At 47.8% G+C, this 24,826-nt stretch overlaps 1 protein-coding gene across 1 annotated transcript in view; it reads right to left on the reverse strand.

Moving 5' to 3' along the window:
- Nucleotides 1-24,826, reverse strand: part of SUPT5H (SPT5 homolog, DSIF elongation factor subunit) — a 109,537-nt gene that overhangs the window by 80,317 nt on the left and 4,394 nt on the right. The window contains exons 3-16 of the mRNA XM_063937966.1: nt 23,523-23,694; nt 23,371-23,436; nt 21,505-21,519; nt 19,997-20,066; nt 19,800-19,868; nt 19,656-19,721; nt 19,400-19,430; nt 17,754-17,822; nt 17,304-17,555; nt 10,068-10,157; nt 8,389-8,459; nt 8,176-8,281; nt 7,874-7,967; nt 6,980-7,116 (exon numbers count right to left, since the gene is read on the reverse strand). Of these exons, the coding sequence (XP_063794036.1) occupies nt 6,980-7,116; nt 7,874-7,967; nt 8,176-8,281; nt 8,389-8,459; nt 10,068-10,157; nt 17,304-17,555; nt 17,754-17,822; nt 19,400-19,430; nt 19,656-19,721; nt 19,800-19,868; nt 19,997-20,066; nt 21,505-21,519; nt 23,371-23,436; nt 23,523-23,694 (1,308 nt within the window). The remainder of the gene's footprint in view (nt 1-6,979; nt 7,117-7,873; nt 7,968-8,175; nt 8,282-8,388; nt 8,460-10,067; nt 10,158-17,303; nt 17,556-17,753; nt 17,823-19,399; nt 19,431-19,655; nt 19,722-19,799; nt 19,869-19,996; nt 20,067-21,504; nt 21,520-23,370; nt 23,437-23,522; nt 23,695-24,826) is intronic.

Raw genomic sequence — 24,826 nt, forward strand, 5'->3', positions numbered from 1 at the left:
TATATATATTTAATGTAGTCCTCAGGGAACAGTTATCCTCCTGTATCTCCTCATGAGCATTTATTTATTTATTTTTTAAAGGGCTACACACAAGCATTCTGAGTATGGAGCCCAACGTGTGGTTTAGACCATGGCTGAAGCACGATTGAAGCTGAAGAACCTGGATTACCACAGGGTTTGGAAGTTCTACCACTTTGCGCGAAGCGATTGACTTCTTACATGTACTTTTTGCCCGGACTGGTTGCTGTTTTTGCATTGGGAATCCCAACTGCATTTACAACATTGCAGCACCCTGTATTCGAATCATTAGATTTGGTGTAGCATTGTTATCCTGATCTTGGACCCAAGTACATCTTCAGATGAAGAGGACCCTTTCCATTTTCTGGGTGTTGTCAGGGTATTGAGGATTATTGATTCTTACTGATGATCACAAGAGAAGCTGACCAGCTTCCAAAGTCTATTGCCAGGTGGATTCATTTCACCAGGCTTACTTTGGGGGCAGGACTTTCTGTTCCTGAACCTGTAAGGGCGCATACACCACATTGGTGGATTGGGTGTCACAGCACAAATACTGTTGCATTCATTGATGTCCATATAGGACAGTAGGTGCTGACTACAGCAACCTTGTTACGTACCCTCCATTAGGGACAGCTTAGAAATGTTGACATTGTGCGTCAATGTCCTACAATAGGTGTCAGAGAGTGTGGTATGACATGATGAACTGTCGACAAAACGCCCCCTGGTGGCGGTGCTGTTAAAGTCGCTTTTGGCATTGGACCTCTGATGCTGCAGCAGGCAGAGAATTTCTCCCCCTAGTGCAAGAAAATTTTGTCATTTCGCATGGTGACATTTGAGCCATGCTGACTTTCTGATGTCGACGTTGCAGTGCCGACCTTCTGAATTTCGACATGGTCACTGTCGACCATTTGACCAGATATCTATCTATAACAGATGCAGTTGTTCTCTTAAATAGCTCTAGGGAAAAATAAGAATTTACTTACCGATAATTCTATTTCTCGGAGTCCGTAGTGGATGCTGGGGTTCCTGAAAGGACCATGGGGAATAGCGGCTCCGCAGGAGACAGGGCACAAAAAGTAAAGCTTTAGGATCAGGTGGTGTGCACTGGCTCCTCCCCCTATGACCCTCCTCCAAGCCAGTTAGGTACTGTGCCCGGACGAGCGTACACAATAAGGGAGGAATTTTGAATCCCGGGTAAGACTCATACCAGCCACACCAATCACACCGTACAACTTGTGATCTAAACCCAGTTAACAGTATGATAACAGCGGAGCCTCTGAAAAGATGGCTCACAACAATAATAACCCGATTTTTGTAACTATGTACAAGTATTGCAGATAATCCGCACTTGGGATGGGCGCCCAGCATCCACTACGGACTCCGAGAAATAGAATTATCGGTAAGTAAATTCTTATTTTCTCTATCGTCCTAGTGGATGCTGGGGTTCCTGAAAGGACCATGGGGATTATACCAAAGCTCCCAAACGGGCGGGAGAGTGCGGATGACTCTGCAGCACCGAATGAGAGAACTCCAGGTCCTCTTTTGCCAGGATATCAAATTTGTAGAATTTTACAAACGTGTTCTCCCCTGACCACGTATCTGCTCGGCAGAGTTGTAATGCCGAGACCTCTCGGGCAGCCGCCCAAGATGAGCCCACCTTCCTTGTGGAATGGGCCTTAACCGATTTAGACTGTGGCAGGCCTGCCTCAGAATGTGCAAGTTGAATTGTGTTACAAAACCAACGAGCAATCGACTGCTTAGAAGCAGGCGCACCCAACTTGTTGGGTGCATACAGTATAAACAGCGAGTCAGATTTTCTGACTCCAGCTGTCCTGGAACATATTTTCAGGGCCCTGACAACTTCTAGCAACTTGGAGTCCTCCAAGTCCCTAGTAGGTGCAAGGCACCACAATAAGCTGGTTCAGGTGAAACACTGACACCACCTTAGGGAGAGAACTGGGGACGAGTCCGCAGCTCTGCCCTGTCCGAATGGACAAACAGATATGGGCTTTTTTGAGAAAAAACCACCAATTTGACACTCGCCTGGTCCAAGCCAGGGCCAAGAGCATGGTCACTTTTTATGTGAGATGCTTCAAATCCACATATTTGACTGGTTTTAAACCAATGTGATTTGAGGAATCCCAGAACAACGTTGAGATCCCACAGTGCCACTGGAGGCACAAAAAAGGGGTTTGTATATGCAATACTCCCTTGACAAACTTCTGGACTTCAGGAACTGAAGCCAATTCTTTCTGGAGGAAAATTTACAGGGCCGAATTTGAACCTTAATGGACCCCAATTTGAGGCCCATAGACACTCCTGTTTGCAGGAAATGCAGGAAACGACCGAGTTGAAATTTCTTTGTGGGGCCTTCCTGGCCTCACACCACGCAACATATTTTCGCCACACGTGGTGATAATGTTGTGCGGTCACCTCCTTTCTGGCTTTGACCAGGGTAGGAATGACCTCTTCCGGAATGCCTTTTTTCCCTTAGGATCCGGCTTTCCATCGCCATGCCGACAAACGCAGCTGCGGTAAGTCTTGGAACAGACATGGTACTTGCTGAAGCAAGTCCCTTCTTAGCGGCAGAGGCCATAAGACCTCTGTAAGCATCTCTTGAAGTTCCGGGTACCAAGTCCTTCTTGGCCAATCCGGAGCCATGAGTATAGTTCTTACTCCTCTACGTCTTATAATTCTCAGCACCTTAGGTATGAGAAGCAGAGGAGGGAACACATACACCGACTGGTACACCCACGGTGTTACCAGAACGTCCACATCTATTGCCTGAGAGTCTCTTGACCTGGCGCAATACCTGTCCCGTTTTTTGTTCAGACGGGACGCCATCATGTCCACCTTTGGTATTTCCCAACGGTTTACAATCATGTGGAAAAAACTTCTCAATGAAGTTTCCACTCTCCCGGGTGGAGGTCGTGCTGAGGAAGTCTGCTTCCCAGTTTCCATTCCCGGGATGAAAAACTGCTGACAGTGTTATCACATGATTTTCCGCCCAGCGAAAAGTCCTTGCAGTTTCTGCCATTGCCCTCCTGCTTCTTGTGTCGCCCTGTCTGTTTACGTGGGCGACTGCCGTGATGTTTTTCCCACTGGATCAATACCGGCTGACCTTGAAGCAGAGGTCTTGCTAAGCTTAGAGCATTATAAATTTACCCTTAGCTCCAGTATATTTATGTGGAGAAAAGTCTCCATACTTGATCACACTCCCTGGAAATTTTTCCCTTGTGTGACTGCTCCCCAGCCTCTCAGGCTGGGCTCCGTGGTTACCAGCATCCAATCCTGAATGCCGAATCTGCGGCCCTCTAGAAGATGAGCACTCTATAACCACCACAGGAGAGACACCCTTGTCCTTGGATATTGGGTTATCCGCCGATGCATCTGAAGATGCGATCCGGACCATTTGTCCAGCAGATCCCACTGAAAAGTTCTTACGTGAAATCTGCCGAATGGAATTGCTTCGTAGGAAGCCACCATTTTTACCAGGACCCTTGTGCAATGATGCACTGTTTTTAGGAGGTTCCTGACTTGCTCGGATAACTCCCTGGCTTTCTCTTCCGGGAGAAACACCTTTTTCTGGACTGTGTCCAGAATCATCCCTAGGCACAGCAGACGTGTCGTCGGGATCAGCTGCGATTTTGGAATATTTAGAATCCACCCGTGCTGATTGTAGCAGTATCCGAGATAGTGCTACTCCGACCTCCAACTGTTCCCTGGACTATGCCCCTATCAGGAGATCGTCCAAGTAAGGGATAATTAAGACGCCTTTTCTTCGAAGAAGAATCATCATTTCGGCCATTACCTTGGTAAAGACCCCGGGGTGCCGTGGACAATCCAAACGGCAGCGTCTGAAACCGATAGTGACAGTTCTGCACCACGAACCTGAGGTACCCTTAGTGAGAAGGGCAAATTTGGGACATAGAGGTAAGCATCCCTGATGTCCCGGGACACTATATAGTCCCCTTCTTCCTGGTTCGTTATCACTGCTCTGAGTGACTTCATCTTAATTTGAACCTTTGTAAGTGTTCAAAAAAAATTTTTTAGAATAAGTCTCACCTAGCCTTCTGGCTTCAGTACCACAATATAGTGTGGAATAATACCCCTTTTCTGTAGTAGGAGGGGTAATTTAATTATCACCTGCTGGGAATACAGCTTGTGAATTTTTTCCCATACTACCTCCTTGTCGGAGGGAGACTTGGTAAAGCAGACTTCAGGAGCCTGCGAAGGGGAAACGTCTCGACATTCCCATCTGTACCCCCGGGATACTACTTGTAGGATCCAGGGGTCCTGTACGGTCTCAGCGCCATGCTGAGAACTTGTCAGACGCGGTGGAACGCTTCTGTTCCTGGGAATGGGCTGCCTGCTGCAGTCTTCTTCCCTTTCCTCTATCCCTGGGCAGATATGATCTTATAGGGACGAGAGGACTGAGGCTGAAAAGACGGTGTCTTTTTCTGCAGAGATGTGACTTAGGGTAAAAAACGGTGGATTTTCCAGCAGTTGCCGTGACCACCAGGTCCGATGGACCGACCCCAAACAAGTCCTCTTCCTTTATACGGCCATACTGTGCCGTTTGGAATCTGCATCACCTGACCACTGTCGTGTCCATAACATCTTCTGGCAGTTATGGACATCGCGTTTATTCATGATGCCAGAGTGCAAATATCCCTCTGTGCATCTCGCATATATAGAAATGCTCTATAGTCAATAAAATACTGTCCCTGTCAAGGGTATCAATATTTTTAGTCAGGGAATCCGACCAAGCCACCCTAGCTCTGCACATCCAGGCTGAGGCGATCGCTGGCCGCAGTATAACACCAGTATGTGTGTATATACTTTTTATTATATTTTCCAGCCTTGTCAGCTGGTCCTTGAGGACGGCCCTATCTATAGACGGTACCGCCACTTGTTTTGATAAGCGTGTGAGCGCCTTATCCACCTTAAGGGGTGTTTCCCAACGCGCCCTAACTTCTGGCGGGAAAGGGTATACCGCCCATAATTTTCTATCGGGGGGAACCCACGCATCATCACACACTTTATTTAATTTATCTGATTCAGGAAAAACTATGGTAGTTTTTTCACATCCCACATAATACCCTCTTTTGTGGTACTTGTAGTATCAGAAATACGTAACACCTCCTTCATTGCCTTTAACGTGTGGCCCTAATAAGGAATACGTTTGTTTATTCACCGTCGACACTGGATTCAGTGTCCCTGTCTGTGTCTGTGTCGACCGACTAAAGTAAACGGGCGTTTTAAAAAACCCTTGACGGTGTTTTTGAGACGTCTGGACCGTACTAATTGTTTGTCGGCCGTCTCATGTCGTCAACCGACTTTGCAGCGTGTTGACATTATCACGTAATTTCCTAAATAAGCCATCCATTCCGGTGTCGACTCCCTAGAGAGTGACATCACCATTACAGGCAATTGCTCCGCCTCCACGCCAATATCGTCCTCATACATGTCGACACACACGTACCGACACACAGCAGACACACAGGGAATGCTCTATACGAAGACAGGACCCACTAGCCCTTTGGGGAGACAGAGGGAGAGTCTGCCAGCACACACCAAAAAGCGCTATATATGACAGGGATAGCCTTATGATTAAGTGCTCCCTTATAGCTGCTTTTATATTAATATATATATAGCCATTTATTTTGCCCCCCCTCTCTGTTATACCCTGTTTCTGTAGTGCAGGGGAGAGACCTGGGAGCCTTCCTGACCAGCGGAGCTGTGACAGAAAATGGCGCCGTGTGCTGAGGAGATAGGCCCCGCCCCTTTTCCGGCGGGCTCGTCTCCCGCTATTTAGTACATTTAGGCAGGGGTAAATATCTCCATATAGCCTCTGGGGCTATATGTGAGGTATTTTTAGCCTTTTTAAAGGTTTTCATTTGCCTCCCAGGGCGCCCCCCCCCAGCGCCCTGCACCCTCAGTGACTGCCGTGTGAAGTGTGCTGAGAGGAAAATGGCGCACAGCTGCAGTGCTGTGCGCTACCTTAAGAAGACTGCAGGAGTCTTCAGCCGCCGATTCTGGACCTCTTCTTGCTTCAGCATCTGTGAGGGGGCCGGCGGCGTGGCTCCGGTGACCATCCAGGCTGTACCTGTGATCGTCCCTCTGGAGCTTCATGTCCAGTAGCCAAGAAGCCAATCCATCCTGCACGCAGGTGAGTTCACTTCTTCTCCCCTCTGTCCCTCGTTGCAGTGATCCTGTTGCCAGCAGGAATCACTGTAAAATAAAAAACCTAAGCTAAACTCTCTAAGCAGCTCTTTATGAGAGCCACCTAGAATTGCACCCTTCTCGGCCGGGCACAAAATCTAACTGGCTTGGAGGAGGGTCATAGGGGGAGGAGCCAGTGCACACCACCTGATCCTAAAGCTTTACTTTTTGTGCCCTGTCTCCTGCGGAGCCGCTATTCCCCATGGTCCTTTCAGGAACCCCAGCATCCACTAGGACGATAGAGAAAATCAGGTTGGTTTTACCTTGTAAATGATTGCCGCTTTAAAAAAAACTTCTGGAGATTGCCCGGCATCCCGTCCCTCTGGCAAACTAGGATCCTTTTACATATTTTTCAATATGACCTCATATCTTCATATTTAAGTTCATTATGGGCTCAAACTTTTTCACCAGAGCACAGTTAAAAAAAAAATATATATCACTCCAGGTCTTAATATGGTGCAATCTTCAAAAATTGTATATGAAAAAAAAAACAATCACCTCGAAACGTTGGATATGTGATTGATTTTTTTTTAATACACTTTTTGAAGATTGCACCATTTTAAGACCTGGAGTGACGCTGTGTTATTTTGTCCGAATACCTATTCCACTACGGAGGGCACCCAGCCTAGTTTTATATATATATATATATATATATATATATATATAAAATATCATATCATTAAAGCAATGTTATAAATAGTAATGAATCAGAATAATGTATCAAGGATAAACTCACTTTGAGGTCCTCATGTTTGGGCAGGAGAGTGATCTTGTTCCCGTCCACACTGAGGATTTTACCCTGCAGGTTTATCAACTCCCCCTCGCACACTTCCACATTGTCTCCGGGCTGCAGGCTGTGCTCACGTTCTTTTCCTGTGTAACAGTCATATTACCAGTGCTGTGGTCATTAGGCATTAACAGACACAGAAATAACAGACACATTGACGTCCGAAAGCACAAAACAGTTAGGCTGGGTACACACCTCGTCAGCGTATCTGACACAGCGGCTAATGCAGGTAAGCATATACACTTAGCAATCGTCCACTTGATGGGTCGTCTTGACCCAAGTCCTGCAGCAAGTGTTCGGGTGGTCATCGGACCACCCAGTAACACAGACAGATGCCCGACATATCATCAGATATCGTCCATCCGCTGTGCTGTGGAGCAGACACGATATGTCTGTGAACAACGTCTTTCACGGACGTATCGGGTGTACACCCCCCGCTACGTATCGACCATTCACTCAAAAGGCAGATTTATCGCCAAGTGTGTACCACCCAGCATTATATTCCTTTAAGGTGGATAGCAGGAAAGTGTTGTGGAGCTACAAGTCCCAGCAGTTTTTGGAAGACAGGGAATGTTTGGTACATGTATTGCCACAACACTGGGAAAAAGCTCAGAGTTGCTATCTTCACATAAAAGGGAGAGTCTGCAGATGTAGGGTATTTATGAAAAACTTCAGACTCCAGCTGGAGAATCGTGCAGTAAACTGGTACCTTGCAAGAGTTTCTCTGGAAGCGGGCTACTCTGATTAGGAGTCTGTGTAAATCTATATTTACAACACGTCTACCATTTCTGCAGTGATCCTGCCTTCTGAGACGAAGTACATGAAAGATCTGGAGTGCATTACCTGTTGACTCTGTTACCACCTCCAGGTCAACCCCTTCTGGCTGATCTTCAAACTTCTCTAACTCAGACAGCGTTGGCTTCACCCCTTCTGTGATCTGTGGGGAAGAGAGCTGGGTTCTGCCTCTGTATATACAACACATTTAATGATTACATACAGAGATTAAAGGGGGAACCAGCGTGACATATACCCCACTACAAAGATTTTAAAAACATTAATTTGTGAATGACGTGGGAGTAGGCTTAGATTGGGGTTATGTCACTATGGGCAGAGGCATCCTATCGCACACAGAGGGGCTGGCTTACCACAGCAGACATGGCAAAGATCTTGAAGAGAAAACCTTTACGACTGTAACGATTCCCCTCGAAAATGAGGAAGTCTCCATCTGAGGAGACATCTCCCTCCAAGGACCTGTGCAGAGGGAGGCGACTGATCAGTAATAGAAGAACAGCAGCAAATTACACATTTACCTGCTCTATGATTACCATATGTTGCTTTACAGCACACTACGCTCTTACCTGATCTTCTCCGGATCAAACAATCTCTGTGGAGGTCTACGGAACCTCTTCCTCTTAGCATACCAATCTTTCTATATTGTGTGAGAAAGCAATAAAGAAAAACGTAAAATTGGAGGCATTAGCTTATTGGTGGTGTGAGGTGTGTGAGGCAGATGGGAGAATCCACACAATGCTGGTGATGGTGTGGGGTGTGAGAGGCAGATTGGGGGGAAGCCAGACAATGCTGGTGGTGTTGTGAAGTGTGTGAGGCAGATGGGAGTAGCCACACAATGCTGGTGATGGTGTGGGGTGTGTGAGGTAGCTGGGGGAAGCCAGGCAATGCTGGTGGTGGTGTGGGGTGTGTGAGGTAGCATATGGGTAGCCAGACAATGCTGGTGATGGTGTGGAGTGTGAGAGGCAGCTGGGGAAAGCCAGACAACGCTGGTGATGGTGTGGGGTGTGAGAGGCAGATTGGGGGGAAGCTAGACAATGCTGGTGGTGGTGTGGGGTGTTTGAGGCAGCTGGGGGAAGCCAGACAATGCTGGTGTGGGGTGTGAGAGGCCGCTTGGGGGAAGCTAGACAATGCTGGTGGGGGGGGGGGGGGGGGGGGTGAGGCAGCTGGGGGAAGCCAGACAATGCTGATGGTGGTGTGGGGTGTGTGAGGCAGCTGGGGGAAGCCAGACAATGCTGGTGGTGGTGTGGGGTGTGAGAAGCAGATTGGGGGGGGGGAGCTAGACAATGCAGGTGGTGGTGTGTGGTGTGTGAGGCAGCTGGGGGAAGCTAGACAATGCAGGTGGTAGTGTGGGGTGTGTGAGGCAGCTGGGGGAAATTAGACAATGTAGGTGGTGGTGTGGGGTGTGTTAGGCAGCTGGGGGAAGCTAGACAATGTAGGTGGTGGTGTGGGGTGTGTGAGGCAGCTGGGGGAAGCTAGACAATGCAGGTGGTGTGGGAGACAGCTGGTGGAAGCCAGACAATGCTGGTGATGGTGTGGGGGGTGTGAGGCAGATTGGGGGGGGGGAAGCCATACAATGCTGGTGGTGGTGTGGGAGACAGCTGGTGGAAGCCAGACAATGCTGGTGATGGTGTGGGGGGTGTGAGGCAGATGGGGGGGGGAAGCCATACAATGCTGGTGGTGGTGTGGGAGACAGCTGGTGGAAGCCAGACAATGCTGGTGATGGTGTGGGGGGTGTGAGGCAGATGGGGGGGGGAAGGGGGGGAAGCCATACAATGCTGGTGGTGGTGTGGGAGACAGCTGGTGGAAGCCAGACAATGCTGGTGGTGGTGTGGGGGGGAATGAGGCAGCTGGGGGAAGCCAGACAATGCTGGTGGTAGTGTGGCAGACAGCTGGAGGAAGTCAGACAATACGGACAGGAATAACCAATAAGAGCAGGAGAGGGTACAGTGCATCACTTGGCTTAACGAGTTGTATGACACAGAACTAGGCAGAGACTTTAGGAGTGAGCAGGGGTGTGTGACTGTTTAATTGTAATGTTTAATAGGCTTTTGCCAGAAACAAGTATTTGGATCATGTCAGGTGATTTCACTACATTAGATCACAATGTTCTTGGTATTACCTTATACAGAGCTAATAATAATCCGCAGCGCACAGAAAAGGAAGTTTCAAAACCAAGTGGCAAGCGATGCATAAAGTATGGACAGTCAGACCAGGAGCAGTAATGATCATCAGGTCACCTACATACCAGACTCATGCGTGCCTTGATCCGATCATAGTCAATTCTGGGAATCATTTTCAGAGAGATTGTATTCTGGCTGGGCTCTACATAATCCACCTTGGGAGGAACAGGTCACTATCAGCTTTACACATAATAAAAAATACATAGAAAAAGTTTTTTTTGTACTTGTATTAAATTCATGCTCTCTGATTTTCTTTGGAGGGGAGGGGAGGGGGGGGGGGGAGGGGGGCACTGTTAACATGTGTACAGAGGAAGATAAAGCAGCTGGGTGTTTAAGCGTTAAAAACGATACAAAATGAGAAGATTTTCCCATTTTCTATAGCACCACAGCAACATCTCATCAGTACATTTGCTAAATCCCAAAGGAGAGTGTAACTAGATCAAAAGTAAGGTGCAGAAACACATTCCACAGACTGAAACATTCAGAAAATGAAATCAACCAGAGTGAGAGAGTGTTGGGGGGGGGGGGGGGGTTGGGAGAGAGAGGACGGAGCAGAGGGGGTGCTAGATTGAGGAGGAGAGAGGAAGTAGGATGGGAGAGGGAGGAGATGGAGGATGGGGGAGGTATGGGGATTTGATAGGGAGGAGAGGATGGGGGATTGAGGGGAAATAAGGGAGAAAGAGGATAGTTGGGATTGAAGAGAGGATGGGGGGGATTGAGGGTGGATAGGAAATGAGGGGGTGGAAGAGGGATTTGATAGAGAGTAGAGGGTGGGGGATTGAGGGGGATAAGATGTATAGGAGAGAGGATGTGGGATTGTCGAGAAAAGAGTATGGGGGTGATTGAGGGTGTAGGAAGGAAGGGGGGTTTCATAAGGAGTAGGGGAATGGGGGACTGAGGAGAAGAGAATGGGCGATTGGGGGGGTAGGATGGGGGATGAGAAAGGATGTAGGATTAGAGATGGAGGCGAGAGGATGGTTGGCATTGGAGACAGGATGGAGGGAGGTTATTGGAGACAGACTGGAAATGGAGATTTGAGAAGAAGGAGAGAGGATGGGTGGATTAAGTGGGAAAGGCTGGATGAAGGAAAGGGAAGGGGAAGGGGAAAGAAAAAGGGGATTGAAGGGAAGAGGAAAGGAGGAGGGAAGAGAATTGTGAACAGTAGTGAGAGAGGATGGGATGGGGTTGCAGAGTTGGGGTGGTTTAGGAAGAGGGAGCATTCCAAGCTCTACCGTCTCCTGCACACCTCAAACACAGTGCTACACACACACACACACACACACACACACACACACACACACACCTCAGAAGATGCCCCAATGAAATAAGAGTAAAAGAAAATAAATCTTAAAGTTAGCTTTTATAGACAGTCCAGCACCAGAACACCCAAACTCCTTGGGTTCTTAGGCTAAACTGATGAGCTTTTGAATTTGTGTAGACCACTTTAAAGATGTTTATACACCATTGTAGCAGTGTCCCCCAATAAGAAAATAAGAATTTACTTACCGATAATTCTATTTCTCGTAGTCCGTAGTGGATGCTGGGGACTCCGTCAGGACCATGGGGTTTAGCGGCTCCGCAGGAGACAGGGCACAATAATAAAAGCTTTAGGATCAGGTGGTGTGCACTGGCTCCTCCCCCTATGACCCTCCTCCAAGCCTCAGTTAGGATACTGTGCCCGGACGAGCGTGCATAATAAGGAAGGATATTGAATCCCGGGTAAGACTCATACCAGCCACACCAATCACACCGTACAACCTGTGATCTGAACCCAGTTAACAGTATGATAACAACGAAGGAGCCTCTGAAAAGATGGCTCACAACAAGAATAACCCGATTTTTGTAACAATAACTATGTACAAGTATTGCAGACAATCCGCACTTGGGATTGGCGCCCAGCATCCACTACGGACTACGAGAAATAGAATTATCGGTAAGTAAATTCTTATTTTCTCTAACGTCCTAAGTGGATGCTGGGGACTCCGTCAGGACCATGGGGATTATACCAAAGCTCCCAAACGGGCGGGAGAGTGCGGATGACTCTGCAGCACCGAATGAGAGAACTCCAGGTCCTCCTCAGTCAGGGTGTGCCCCTGACCAAGTAGCAGCTCGGCAAAGTTGTAAAGCCGAGACCCCTCGGGCAGCCGCCCAAGATGAGCCCACTTCCTTGTGGAATGGGTTTTTACTGATTTTGGCTGTGGCAAGCCTGCCACAGAATGTGCAAGCTGAATTGTACTACAAATCCAGCGAGCAATCGTCTGCTTAGAAGCAGGAACACCCATCTTGTTGGGTGCATACAGGCTAAACAGCGAGTCAGATTTTCTGACTCCAGTCGTCCTGGAAACATTTATTTTCAGGGCCCTGACAACGTCAAGTAACTTGGAGTCCTCCAAGTCCCTAGTAGCCGCAGGTACCACAATAGGTTGGTTCATGTGAAAAACAGAAAACACCTTAAGGAGAAATTGAGGACGAGTCCTCAATTCTGCCCTGTCAGAATGAAAAATTAAGTAAGGGCTTTTATATGATAAAGCCGCCCATTCTGACACACGCCTGGCTGAAGCCAGGGCTAATAGAATCTTCACCTTCCATGTGAAATATTTTAATTCCACAGTGGTGAGTGGATCAAACCAATGTGACTTTAGGAAACTCAAAACAACATTGAGATCCCAAGGTGCCACTGGGGGCACAAAAGGAGGCTGTATATGCAGTACCCCTTTTACAAACGTCTGAACTTCAGGCACTGAAGCCAGTTCTTTCTGGAAGAAATTTGACAGGGTCGAAATTTGAACCTTAATGGACCCTAATTTTAGGCCCATAGACAGTCCTGTTTTCAGGAAATGTAGGAAACGACCCAGTTGGAATTCCTCTGTAGGGACCTTCTTGGCCTCACACCACGCAACATATTTTCGCCAAATGCGGTGAAAATGTTTTGCGGTTACATCCTTCCTGGCTTCGACCAGGGTAGGGATGACTTCATCTGGAATGCCCTTTCAGGATCCGGCGTTCAACTGCCATGCCGTCAAACGCAGCCGCGGTAAGTCTTGGAACAGACAAGGCCCCTGCTGGAGCAGGTCCTTTCTTAAAGGTAGAGGCCACGGTTCTTCCGTGAGCATCTCTTGAAGTTCCGGGTACCAAGTCCTTCTTGACCCATCCGGAACCACGAGTATCGTTCTTACTCATCTCCTTCTTATGATTCTCAGTACTTTTGGTATGAGATGCATAGGAGGGAACACATACCCTGACTGGTACACCCACAGTGTTACCAGAGCGTCCACCGCTATTGCCTGAGGGTCCCTTGACCTGGCGCAATATTTGTCTAGTTTTTTGTTCAGGCGGGACGCCATCATGTCCACCTTTGGTTTTTCCCAACGGTTTACAATCATGTGGAAGACTTCCCGCTGAAGTCCCCACTCTCCCGGGTGGAGGTTATGCCTGCTGAGGAAGTTTGCTTCCCAGTTTTCCACTCCCGGAATTAACACTGCTGAGAGTGTTATCACATGATTTTTCGCCCAGCGAAGAATCCTTGCAGTTTCTGCCATTTCCCTCCTGCTTCATGTGCCGCCCTGTCTGTTTACGTGGGCGACTGCCGTGATGTTGTCCCACTGGATCAATACCGGCTGACCTTGAAGCAGAGGTCTTGCTAAGCTTAGAGCCTTGTAAATTGCCCTTAGCTCCAGTATATTTATGTGGAGAGAAGTCTCCAGACTTGATCACACTCCCTGGAAATTTTTTCCTTGTGTGACTGCTCCCCAGCCACTCAGGCTGGCATCCGTGGTCACCAGGACCCAGTCCTGAATGTCGAATCTGCGGCCCTTTCATAGATGAGCACTCTGCAGCCACCGCAGAAGAAAACACCCTTGTCCTTGGAGACAGGGTTATCCGCTGATGCATCTGAAGATGCGATCCGGACCATTTTCCCAGCAGATTCCACTGAAAGGTTCTTGCGTGAAATCTACCGAATGGGATCGCTTTGTAAGAAACCACCATTTTTCACAGGACCTTTGTGCAATGATGCACTGATACTTTTCCTGGTTTTAGGAGGTTCCTGACTAGCTCGGATAACTCCCTGGTCTTCTTCTCCGGGAGAAAATATCCTTTTCTGGACTGTGTCCAGAATCATTCCTAGGAACATTAGACGTGTCGTCGGAAAAAGCTGCGATTTTGGAATATTTAGAATCCACTCGTGCTGTCGTAGAACTACTTGAGATAGTGCTACTCCGACCGCCAACTGTTCTCTGGACCTTGCCCTTATCAGGAAAGCGTCCATATTTCTTTTAGGAAGAATCATCATTTCGGCCATTACCATGGTAAAGACCCGGGGTGCCGTGGACAATCCAAACGGCAGCGTCTGAACTGATAGTGACAGTTCTGTACCACGAACCTGAGATACCCTTGGTGAGAAGGGCAAAATTTGGACATGTAGGTAAGCGTCCCTGATATCCAGTGACACCATATCGTCCTGGTTCGCTATCACTGCTCTGAGCGACTCCATCTTGATTTGAACCCTTGTATGTAATTGTTCAAATCTTTTAGATCTCACCGAGCCGTTTGGCTTCAGTACCACAATATAGTGTGGAATAATACCCCTTCCCTTGTTGTAGGAGGGGTACTTTGATTATCACCTGCTGGGAATACAGCCTGTGAATTTTTTTCCAATACTGCCTCCCTGTCGGAGGGAGACGTTGGTAAAGCAGACTTCAGGAACTTGTGAGGGGAAGACGTCTCGAATTTCCAATGTACACCTGGGATACTACGTGTAGGATCCAGGAGTCCACTTGCGAGTGAGCCCACTGCGTGCTGAAACTCTTGAGATGACCCCCCACCGCACCTGAGTCCGCTTGTATGGCCCCAGCGTCATGCTGCGGACTTGGCAGAAGCTGTGGAGGACTTCTGTTCCTGGGAATGGGCTGCCTGCTGCAGTCTTCTTCCCTTTCCTCTAACCCTGGGCAGATATGACTGGCCTTTTGCCCGCCTGCCTTTATGGGTACGAAAGGACTGAGACTGAAAAGACTGTGTCCTTTTCTGCTGAGATGTGACTTGGGGTAACAAAAGTGGATTTTCCAGCTGTTGCCATGGCCACCAGGTCCGATGGACCGCCCCTTTATACGGCAATACTTCCATGTGCCGTCTGGAATCTGCATCACCTGACCACTGTCGTGTCTATAAACATCGTCTGGCAGATATGGACATCACATCTACTCTTGATGCCAGAATGCAAATATCCCTCTGCGCATCTCGCATATATAGAAATGCATCCTTAAAATGCTCTATAGTCAATAAAATATTGTTCCTGTCAAGGGTATCAATATTTTCAGTCAGGAAATCCGACCAAGCCCCCCCAGCGCTGCACATCCAGGCTGAGACGATTGCTGGTCGTAGTATAACACCAGTATGTGTGTATATACTTTTTAGGATATTTTTCAGCTTCCTATCAGCTGGCTCTTTGAGGGCGGCCGTATCTGGAGACGGTAACGCCACTTGTTTTTATAAGCGTGTGAGCGCCTTATCCACCCTAAGGTGTGTTTCCCAACTCGCCCTCACTTCTGGCGGGAAAGGGTATACCTCCAATAATTTTCTATCGGAGGAAACCCACGTATCATCACACACTTTAATTTATCTGATTCAGGAAAAACTACAAGTAGATTATTCCCACCCTACATAATACCCTTATTTGTGGTACTTGTAGTATCAGAAATATGTAACACCTCCTTCATTGCCCTTAACATGTAACGTGTGGCCCTAAAGGAAAATACGTTTGTTTCTTCACCGTCGACACTGAAGTCAGTGTCCGTGTCTGTGTCGACCAACTGAGGTAAATGGGCGTTTTAACAAGCCCCTGACGGTGTCTGAGACGCCTGGACAGGTACTAATTTGTTTGCCGGCCGTCTCATGTCGTCAACCGACCTTGCATCGTGTTGACATTATCACGTAATTCCTAAATAAGCCATCCATTCCGGTGTCGACTCCCTAGAGAGTGACATCACCAATACAGGCAATTTGCTCCGCCTCCTCACCAACATCGTCCTCCTACATGTCGACACACACGTACCGACACACAGCACACACACAGGGAATGCTCTGATAGAGGACAGGACCCCACTAGCCCTTTGGGGAGACAGAGGGAGAGTTTGCCAGCACACACCAAAAACGCTATAATTATACAGGGACAACCCCTTATACAAGTGTTTTCCCTTATAGCATTTTCACATATGTAATCATATCGCCAAATAAGTGCCCCCCCTCTCTGTTTTAACCCTGTTTCTGTAGTGCAGTGCAGGGGAGAGCCTGGGAGCCTTCCTCACAGCAGAGCTGAGCAGGAAAATGGCGCCGTGTGCTGAGGAGAATAGGCCCCGCCCCCTAAAACGGCGGGCTCTTCTCCCGGAGTTTGTGAGATCTGGCAGGGGTTAAATACATCCATATAGCCTCAAGGGCTATATGTGATGTATTTTAGCCATAAAAAAGGTATAATACATTGCTGCCCAGGGCGCCCCCCCCAGCGCCCTGCACCCTCAGTGACCGCTGGTATGAAGTGTGCTGACAACAATGGCGCACAGCTGCAGTGCTGTGCGCTACCTTATGAAGACTGAAAGTCTTCTGCCGCCTGTTTCTGGACCTCTGGACCTCTTCAACTTCGGCATCTGCAAGGGGGGTCGGCGGCACGGCTCCGGGACGAACCCCAGGGTGAGACCTGTGTTCTGACTCCCTCTGGAGCTAATGGTGTCCAGTAGCCTAAGAAGCAAATCCATCCTGCACGCAGGTGAGTTTACTTCTCTCCCCTAAGTCCCTCGTAGCAGTGAGCCTGTTGCCAGCAGGACTCACTGAAAATAAAAAACCTAACTTAAACTTTTATTCTAAGCAGCTCAGGAGAGCCACCTAGATTGCACCCTTCTCGGCCGGGCACAAAAATCTAACTGAGGCTTGGAGGAGGGTCATAGGGGGAGGAGCCAGTGCACACCACCTGATCCTAAAGCTTTTATTATTGTGCCCTGTCTCCTGCGGAGCCGCTAAACCCCATGGTCCTGACGGAGTCCCCAGCATCCACTTAGGACGTTAGAGAAATTACATTTACATCTACACATATTTATACACATACGAGAAGTTAGATTTTCATTTCCTGCCATCCTCTGATAGCTGCCCCACGAGTATAGTAAACCCAGATACTTAACTTCACCCGTGTTCCTACTACTTAGACACATTGAAGATGCTCAAGGACATGCCATTGCTGACTTATAGCCTGCTTCAACCTGGAGTGGAGAATGAATGCCAGCCTCCCCTCCAATACAGACCTTACACCTGATTACCTGGGCAATATCATCCTTGTATATTCCCCTCTTGAGCCGGACCCATGATTTAGGCTTCAGATTCGTGACCTCTTTCACCACCTTTAGGACATCAGTCATTTCTTTGATGGGTACCATCTGCTGGTTCCAGAAGCCCATTCGCAGGTTGCCCACCCCTTCAATGGCTTGTTTGACATGAGTTTGTTTGTAGGCTTCAACGTAGATATAACCCTTGACATGCTCTGGTGAGACTACAGACTTTATCTGAAGGGGCTGTAGGAAGAAGTAGAAAAAAAAGCAGACTGAAAGTGGCTTTTAGAAGAACTGGAGGGTATAAAACAGAGGAGAAGAAGAATAGAGTGGTCTGAATGCAGAGGTAGCACCAAATATACAGATGTAACCCAGTTTTGTGTTTTTTAGACCAAAAAGAAAAGGAACACAATTGGAGAGGGGGATCCCAACAACACTTACTGCGTCTGTGAACTGATATGCAATGAATTTCCTCATCAGAGCAATGGCGGTGGCACGTTCCTCTCCGATCTGCAGGGGCACAGGAAACAATAACCTTCAGCACAAACACACCCCAAGTAACCAGAAGCATTTGTGTGGCTACCAGCCTCCTACCCCGTATGGTCTCTGCTGTCCTCTCTCGCACATCCCATGTAACGTACTTTAAGCAACACAGTCTTGTCTTAGTAGCAATAACGTATGCTACAGGAGATTTTATTGAAGCTACTTTACGTAACTATTGTTATAATGGGAGTCATTCCGACCCGATCGCTCGCTCAGTTTATCACAGCTCAGCGATTGGGTCGGACCTGCGCATGCGCCGGCCGAAGGCCGTTGTTCCCTAGCGATTGCCTCTGCCTGGTTGGCAAGCAGAGGCGGTTGCTGGGCTGGACGGAGGCGTTAAGCCGCCGTTTAGGGGGGCGCGGTCCGGCCAACACAGGCGTGGCCGGAGTGTTGGGGGGGGCACAGATGCGTGACGTCACACGCAGCCGCTGCGACCCGGGCAGCAAAGAGGTTCTCCCGGCCAGCCCAAGGAGCTGCGCTGGCCGGGAGTTACTCCTCAAATGCAAAAGCATTGCCGCTGTGCGATGCTTTTGCATTTCTGCGGGGAGGGCCGGCACTGATATGCGGGGCGGACTAGCCCTGTGCTGGGCGTCCCCCCGCATGTCTGAGTGCCTGATCGTAGCTGTGCTAAATTTAGTACAGCTACGATCAACTCGGAATGACCCCCAAAGTGTATTGACAATGAGGGTGGAGCATTTCCCTAGTTAGGAGTGCTCTCTTTAGCCACAGCTCAGCAATGCCAATCTTCAGGATAGATTGTCATCACTCTAGCAATCAACTTCCGGCCTACAGAAGTCATAAAGAATCAAACAGAAGCGGTATTAAACACTAGGGGGTAAAATCCACTAAGCAGTGAAGCTGGGATCACAGGGGTGTTAGTATTAACTATAGCACATGCCTGGCTTTGTATTTAATATTACTGTCCCTTTAAATCTAGAGGACAAAACGGTAGAAAGACGTGGTGGCTTTGAAATGGGCGAATTAAGAAATTAACCCCCTGGTGACCACCAGGTAATAGGTGTGATAAAGTGCTACTTTCACCATACATATGGAAATATTAATATAGAATGATAGAGGCGCTTCTACTACAGGAACACTATGCTACTAGCATCAACCTTTACGGATATCTACAAGCTAATGCATGGTGCGGGCACACACATTGCAGATGCCTAGCCAATGGGAAGGGGGGAATCGCCGTGTCGTTGGAGGGGGGGGGGGGATCGTCGTGGCGTTGGAGAGGGCGACCACCAGCATGAGAAGATGGACGCAGATCTGGCTGAACAAAGTCCTAAATGCTACAGTGAGCTTAGTAATGGCCGAGTGCTGAAACTAGGACCTTGCAGATTGCTTTTAGAGTCTGGATTCATAATGTGAACCTAGTTGTTAGCAGAGCACGTTAAAAGAATAATGTCTGATTAATATAGATTACTACTTGCAGACTAACAAACGCTAAGCACACCGAACATAAGCCTAACCCTAAGATTCCATCTGTCACTACAACCATCGCGCTCTCCGCTCCCTAGGCACACTAGTAAAACACTCACCTTACACTTCACAGTCCACAGATTGGGATCTCTGGAAAGAGGAGGCAAAAAATGAATGAGGCATCCGCCTATGAAAACCTAACCATTGATATTAATTATCCTGCGATGTAAATAAAGCATAATCTGCGAAAATGAGAAACACTTTGTAAACATCTGAAAACATTCCAGGGCTACTTATTACTACCTATGATGGAAAGGTGATACTACATGTGCTCTACAAAGCACGCTGGCACAGTGGAAAGTAAAAGCTTCTTACTTGACTCCAGGAAGCAGTTGCTGCTGGGTGATGTCATCTGACAGCTCATCCGATCCTCCATATATACTTGGAAAGAAGAGAACAGGTATTAGGTACAGACATGGAACACTGCATATGTCTAAACGAATGAAGTAATGTACTCACTGCTCCCCGACTGAGGACTTGGCGTATTTCTTCATGTAATATTCCCCCAGCTCCTCTTCTCTCTGGTCTCTGTGGAGAGAAACACACATGCGCTGACACAGAGAAGATAATGTCAGACAGTGTGCGTAGCGCTGGCACTGTGACACTATAGAGCACCGGTCTGTGCCCGTCCCACTTACCATCAAGGCGACTCTTACCTCCACAGATTCTGTAGGCGCCTGGCCCCGGAGCGATCCTCATCAAGGACCACATTATCAATGTTAGAAGCTGCGGGTAAAAAGTATTCCACTGTGTCAAACTGGTGTCAGTCCACTTCACACAAAAAAAAAAAAAAAAAAAAAAAAAAAAGCTCTCCTGTAACTAAATTAATCTCCCCATCCGCATAAGACACCGAATACCGATGTACTTGGAAATATATTGAAAAAAATATATAGTATTCATTCTAGCACCCTGCACCTTTCAAAATCCGTGCAGTTCCTCTTTCCTGCCAGAGGTGTCGCTCTCTGCTGTGGTGCTTCTCAGCACACTCGGATCTGTAACTTAGTGCTGTGATACAGACCTGTGTGTGCTGAGAAGCAGAGAGCGACACCCCAGGCAGGAAAGAGGAACTGCACAGGATTTGAAAAGGTACAGGGTGCTAGAATGAACACTATATATAGATATGTCTGCACACAGCAAGAGACAGCTATTGTGTGCGATTAGTTATTATTCATGAAAATATATCCTATGAGATCAACAGAAACTATAGGATCACCGCCGATTGCTAGGCTATAACAAGCCTGCATTCTCATGAATGTCCCATCCTATCGCGACCCAGCTACTTCGCCATGTCTGTGTGAGGGGTTCACTTCAATGTACTGTTGCCTAGTGGCAAAAATAGCCTCTTGCTGTCACTTATAACGGACTTTCCTCAATCTACAGTCCGTCAGTAACGCCTTATTCCTACAAACACTTATAATGTGACTGTACATTACACACGTGCTGCTGACAATGGCAAAAAAGATAATAAATTATCAGTTTTTCAAGATAAAAGCAAATCGCATATAAAACTAAAAGAAAAAAAAAATCATCCACGAAACTTCAAGGTAACCAGAGAGTGGAGGAACGTATTGGCTGGGGGCAGAGTACCCAGTCTTGAGCCGTACTAGTCATAGCGTATATACAGAATCGCACAGAGTTCCAAAGAAGTTTTTAATTTACAAGTTCCGTACACAAAAATTGGGACATCAGCTTTGTGGATGCTATCAGTCACAGTACAAATGCTATATACACAAAGCTTTAAGTAATGTTCTAGCAGTGTACGTCTCCCACGGGATGCGTTTTATTTTCCGGCTGTCGTGGATCCCAGCGGTCAGTTTACCGACGCCGGAATCCCGGCAGCCGACAATGCCGCCAGCCGGAATCCCGGCGCAACAGGACTATTCCCACTCGTGGGTGTCCACGACAACCATAGAGTGGGAATAAATCCTGCGGCGAGCGCCCCGAACCCACAAGGGGACTCTGCGCTCGCCCCGCTGCCGGCAGTCTGGCGGGTGAGATGCCGCTGACGGGATATTGAAAGCCGGCATTCCTAATGCCGTTAAATCATACTGAATCTGTCTCTCCTGCTAACTCCTGAGACCCATTTATTGGCCCTCCCGCTAACACATTACCCATCGCTGCGGCTGATCTTAGGCAGGTTGGTGTGCGTGGCATGATCACTCACCTTCAATTTCTTCAGCTGCGAGCGATGGTGAAGCCAAGACAGTATGGTGCAAAACATAGCGCCAAAATCAACCACGAGGACCGGAAATGGGGAAAGGGGAGAAATTATAATATATGGCAGAAGAAGCAGCATGAGTCACGGAGCAGCATAAATGGAGAGAGGTACAATGGGAGAAGCAGAGGGCAAGACTAAGATTTTTGCAATGTTCCCGGCACGAGGGCAAGCTGCACACACTCTGATCAGTGAGGAGAAGGGGAATAATAAGAGGACACAGAGAGGGGAACCGGGTGTGTGATACACAGCACTAGCTGCTGTGAAGGGGCAGATCTCCAGCCTCACAGATACGGGAGACACACAGTGATCACAAATCACAAGCAAGGTCACTGGACGTCACACAACATGTTTAGAGTACAAAGCTCTCTGTCAATACTCTCCTACAAAACATGCAGAAGGTCTAAAATAAATGCAACAGACTTAATTCTCTGCAGATTACTTTTATCCACGTAGGCTGCCAAACTATCTAGATAAAATGCCACAATATAGAAGTGCCCATCGTCTGCTAGCCAGATGCTTATCAGACCTAAAGAAAGAGGTGACTATGAAGCTGATGCATCAAGCAGTGTAAGAACTGGAGAAGTGGACCAGTGAAGTAGTTGCCCCTAGCAACCAATTGACTATGAGGCTACATTACTCAATTATAGTCTAGAAAATGATGGGTATAAGCTAATTGGTTGCTATGGGTACATTTTCTACTCTTCCACTTCTCCACTGCTTGATACATCAACGCCAAAGTCCTGACGTATACTGCAGGAGGCTCTCCGATTCTTCCAACAGCTAGAATCAGTGGACAATCGCTTGCGGAGAGACACAGCCAGGTTCTAAACAATGTGAAACCTCCACTAGTGTACATGTCGCTGGCTGTGAGAAATACTGTGTGGGCCAGGTGAATATGGCGGATGAGACCAGTGATTTACTTCTGGATACTACAATAGGATCTCACAGCTGATGAAGAGCTTTGTATTAAAAACATGTTTTGTTACATGAAACCATCATTGTGCATCTCCCCCGGTATCTGGCTGGAAGGTCAATAATGCAAGGTGTGGGTTTTTGACATCTGAGGACCTCAGGGAGCACAAGCAGATGGTCTAAACTGCGCTGTCCAACAACACCCTAGCAGGGTGGGCATATTACACACACAATGTTTATGATCAATGGAATTAGGATACATTATATACATTACACAATGTAACACGCAAGAATATAGAGTTTTATTACCAGACACTGAGAGAAGGCATGCAAGGAATAAGATAAACCGGAGTAAGGTCTAACAATTACAAATGAACAGACAAAATCTACTAACTCCCCCCAAGCTCCCACGAAGCATCGACCTGTAGACATACAACACTGGGGGTCCAAAGGGAGTCATCCACCAGCCACACCCAGTCAATCTCCAAAAGACTTGACCCAACAGCAGACAACAAGAAAGCGCCAGAGCTGAAAGAGAATCCTCTAACAAAGTCTGAACACCAATGGCATCGCTAGAACAGCAAATAGCAAGAGACAAGAACTCAGTTGCACGACAATCACAGACCCCACCGCCACCCAAGCCATGACAGAGATCAGACACAACGAGAACCAAGCGCCAGAGTCATTAGTAAGGTCACCCAACTGGCATTCTGGGCCAGAGCCCCAACAGACACCACAGCATCCGACACATCAACACATTATTCAACAAATAATAAAAGACCCCCACACACTTTATCCTTTCACTGTCACCGCTTCGTTCAGTACACAAACTTCCACACCAAGAAAACACACTAACACAGCCCAGCAAAGACGCTATGATCTGCGTGGTTCAGAAATTACCTTTCTCCAGAATGTCCTCTGCGCCATCCTCCCACTGATCTTCATCTTCATACTCATCATCCACATCTGTGGAGAGAGGCTAAGTCTGATTAATAACGGAATAGTAACCTAAGAGTACTTGGAAAATCCAAGACACCTTCAAATGATCTAACCGGCTTCGTCTAAGATGAATCCTCCATGTCTTGGCTTCTTTCGACGACGGTCGTCATCCTCGTCGTCTTCTTCTTCCTCTTCATCATACTCATCCTCATCTTCTTCTTCTTCAACCTCTTCCTCATCACCCTTCTCACTTCTAGCAGGGCTGGCCCTCACCGTCTCCACTTCCTGGAGCCAAATACAAAATAATGGGATCTTTGTGCTTAACCGTTAAATCCTTTCCTCTGAGACTTATGGGGGACACTAGACAGGCTGAGGTATAGACATACAGTACAGGAGCTTGAGCACTTTAAATCTTCAGCCAAGTACACACTGGAGCGACGTAAATACGTTCCGACGTCAGAACGAATGCCCATCAGCCCAGATTGTGTGCACACACTTGAGCGACGTTAATGAAGGACGGAACAATCGTGTTCTGTCCGTCATAGGCATACCACAGGACACTAGCGATATTGTCAGGTTTGATGTGCAGAAAAACAATCCTGAGGACGTCGCTAATGACAAGCTGCGGAACGCATATTGGGGATACACACGGAGCGATATGCCTATATGTCGTTCCGATTCGGCATATCGGGCCAATATCGCTCCAGTGTGTACCCAGCTTAACTCCAAAAACTCAAGTTTCTCCCACCTTTATACCCCAGTGGCTGCCTGTGCGATCAGTATTGGTCTTACAAAGGGTACCAAGCAAGAGGGACAGTAGAAAACATTCTCTTAAAAGAATCACAGGACCTGATTCATAGATGGGCGCAGATCGCTGCATGCGCCGCCCCGAAAACTCAGCAATAGGCCACAGCTCCAGGTGGCTGCAAGCACTTGTAATACCTTGTACTCCCAGGCAGCCAGTGTGGAATAGAAGGAACAGCTTCATTTTTTGGAGTTGAATTTCAGGTGTCCATGCTCCTGTACTACACTGTATCCACGGTCCCTCATTGGGTGAACGAGAAAATATGCATTGTGTATGATCATGCGGCGTTACCGGGTCGGGGAACAAACTGCTTACAGGGAAGGGTGCTGATGAAACGTGAGCGATGAAAGCCTGCGGCTCCAGGACAGAGAGTGCTGTATAAGATGGCCTGAGCTAAATGGGATGCGTTTGCTGCAGGTTATAATTGTATAGACCAGTGGTTCCCAAACTCAGTCCTCAAGGACCCCCAACAGTTCATGTTTTCCAGGTCATCCAGCGGGCGCACAGGTGTGTTCATTACTCACTGGCACATTTTCAAAGATCCACAGGTGGAGTTAATTATTTCACTTGCGATTCTGTGAGGAGACCTGGAAAACATGAACTGCTGGGCTA

This window comes from Pseudophryne corroboree, chromosome 8 (genome assembly GCF_028390025.1).
Source record: "Pseudophryne corroboree isolate aPseCor3 chromosome 8, aPseCor3.hap2, whole genome shotgun sequence".
NCBI lineage: Eukaryota > Metazoa > Chordata > Amphibia > Anura > Myobatrachidae > Pseudophryne > Pseudophryne corroboree.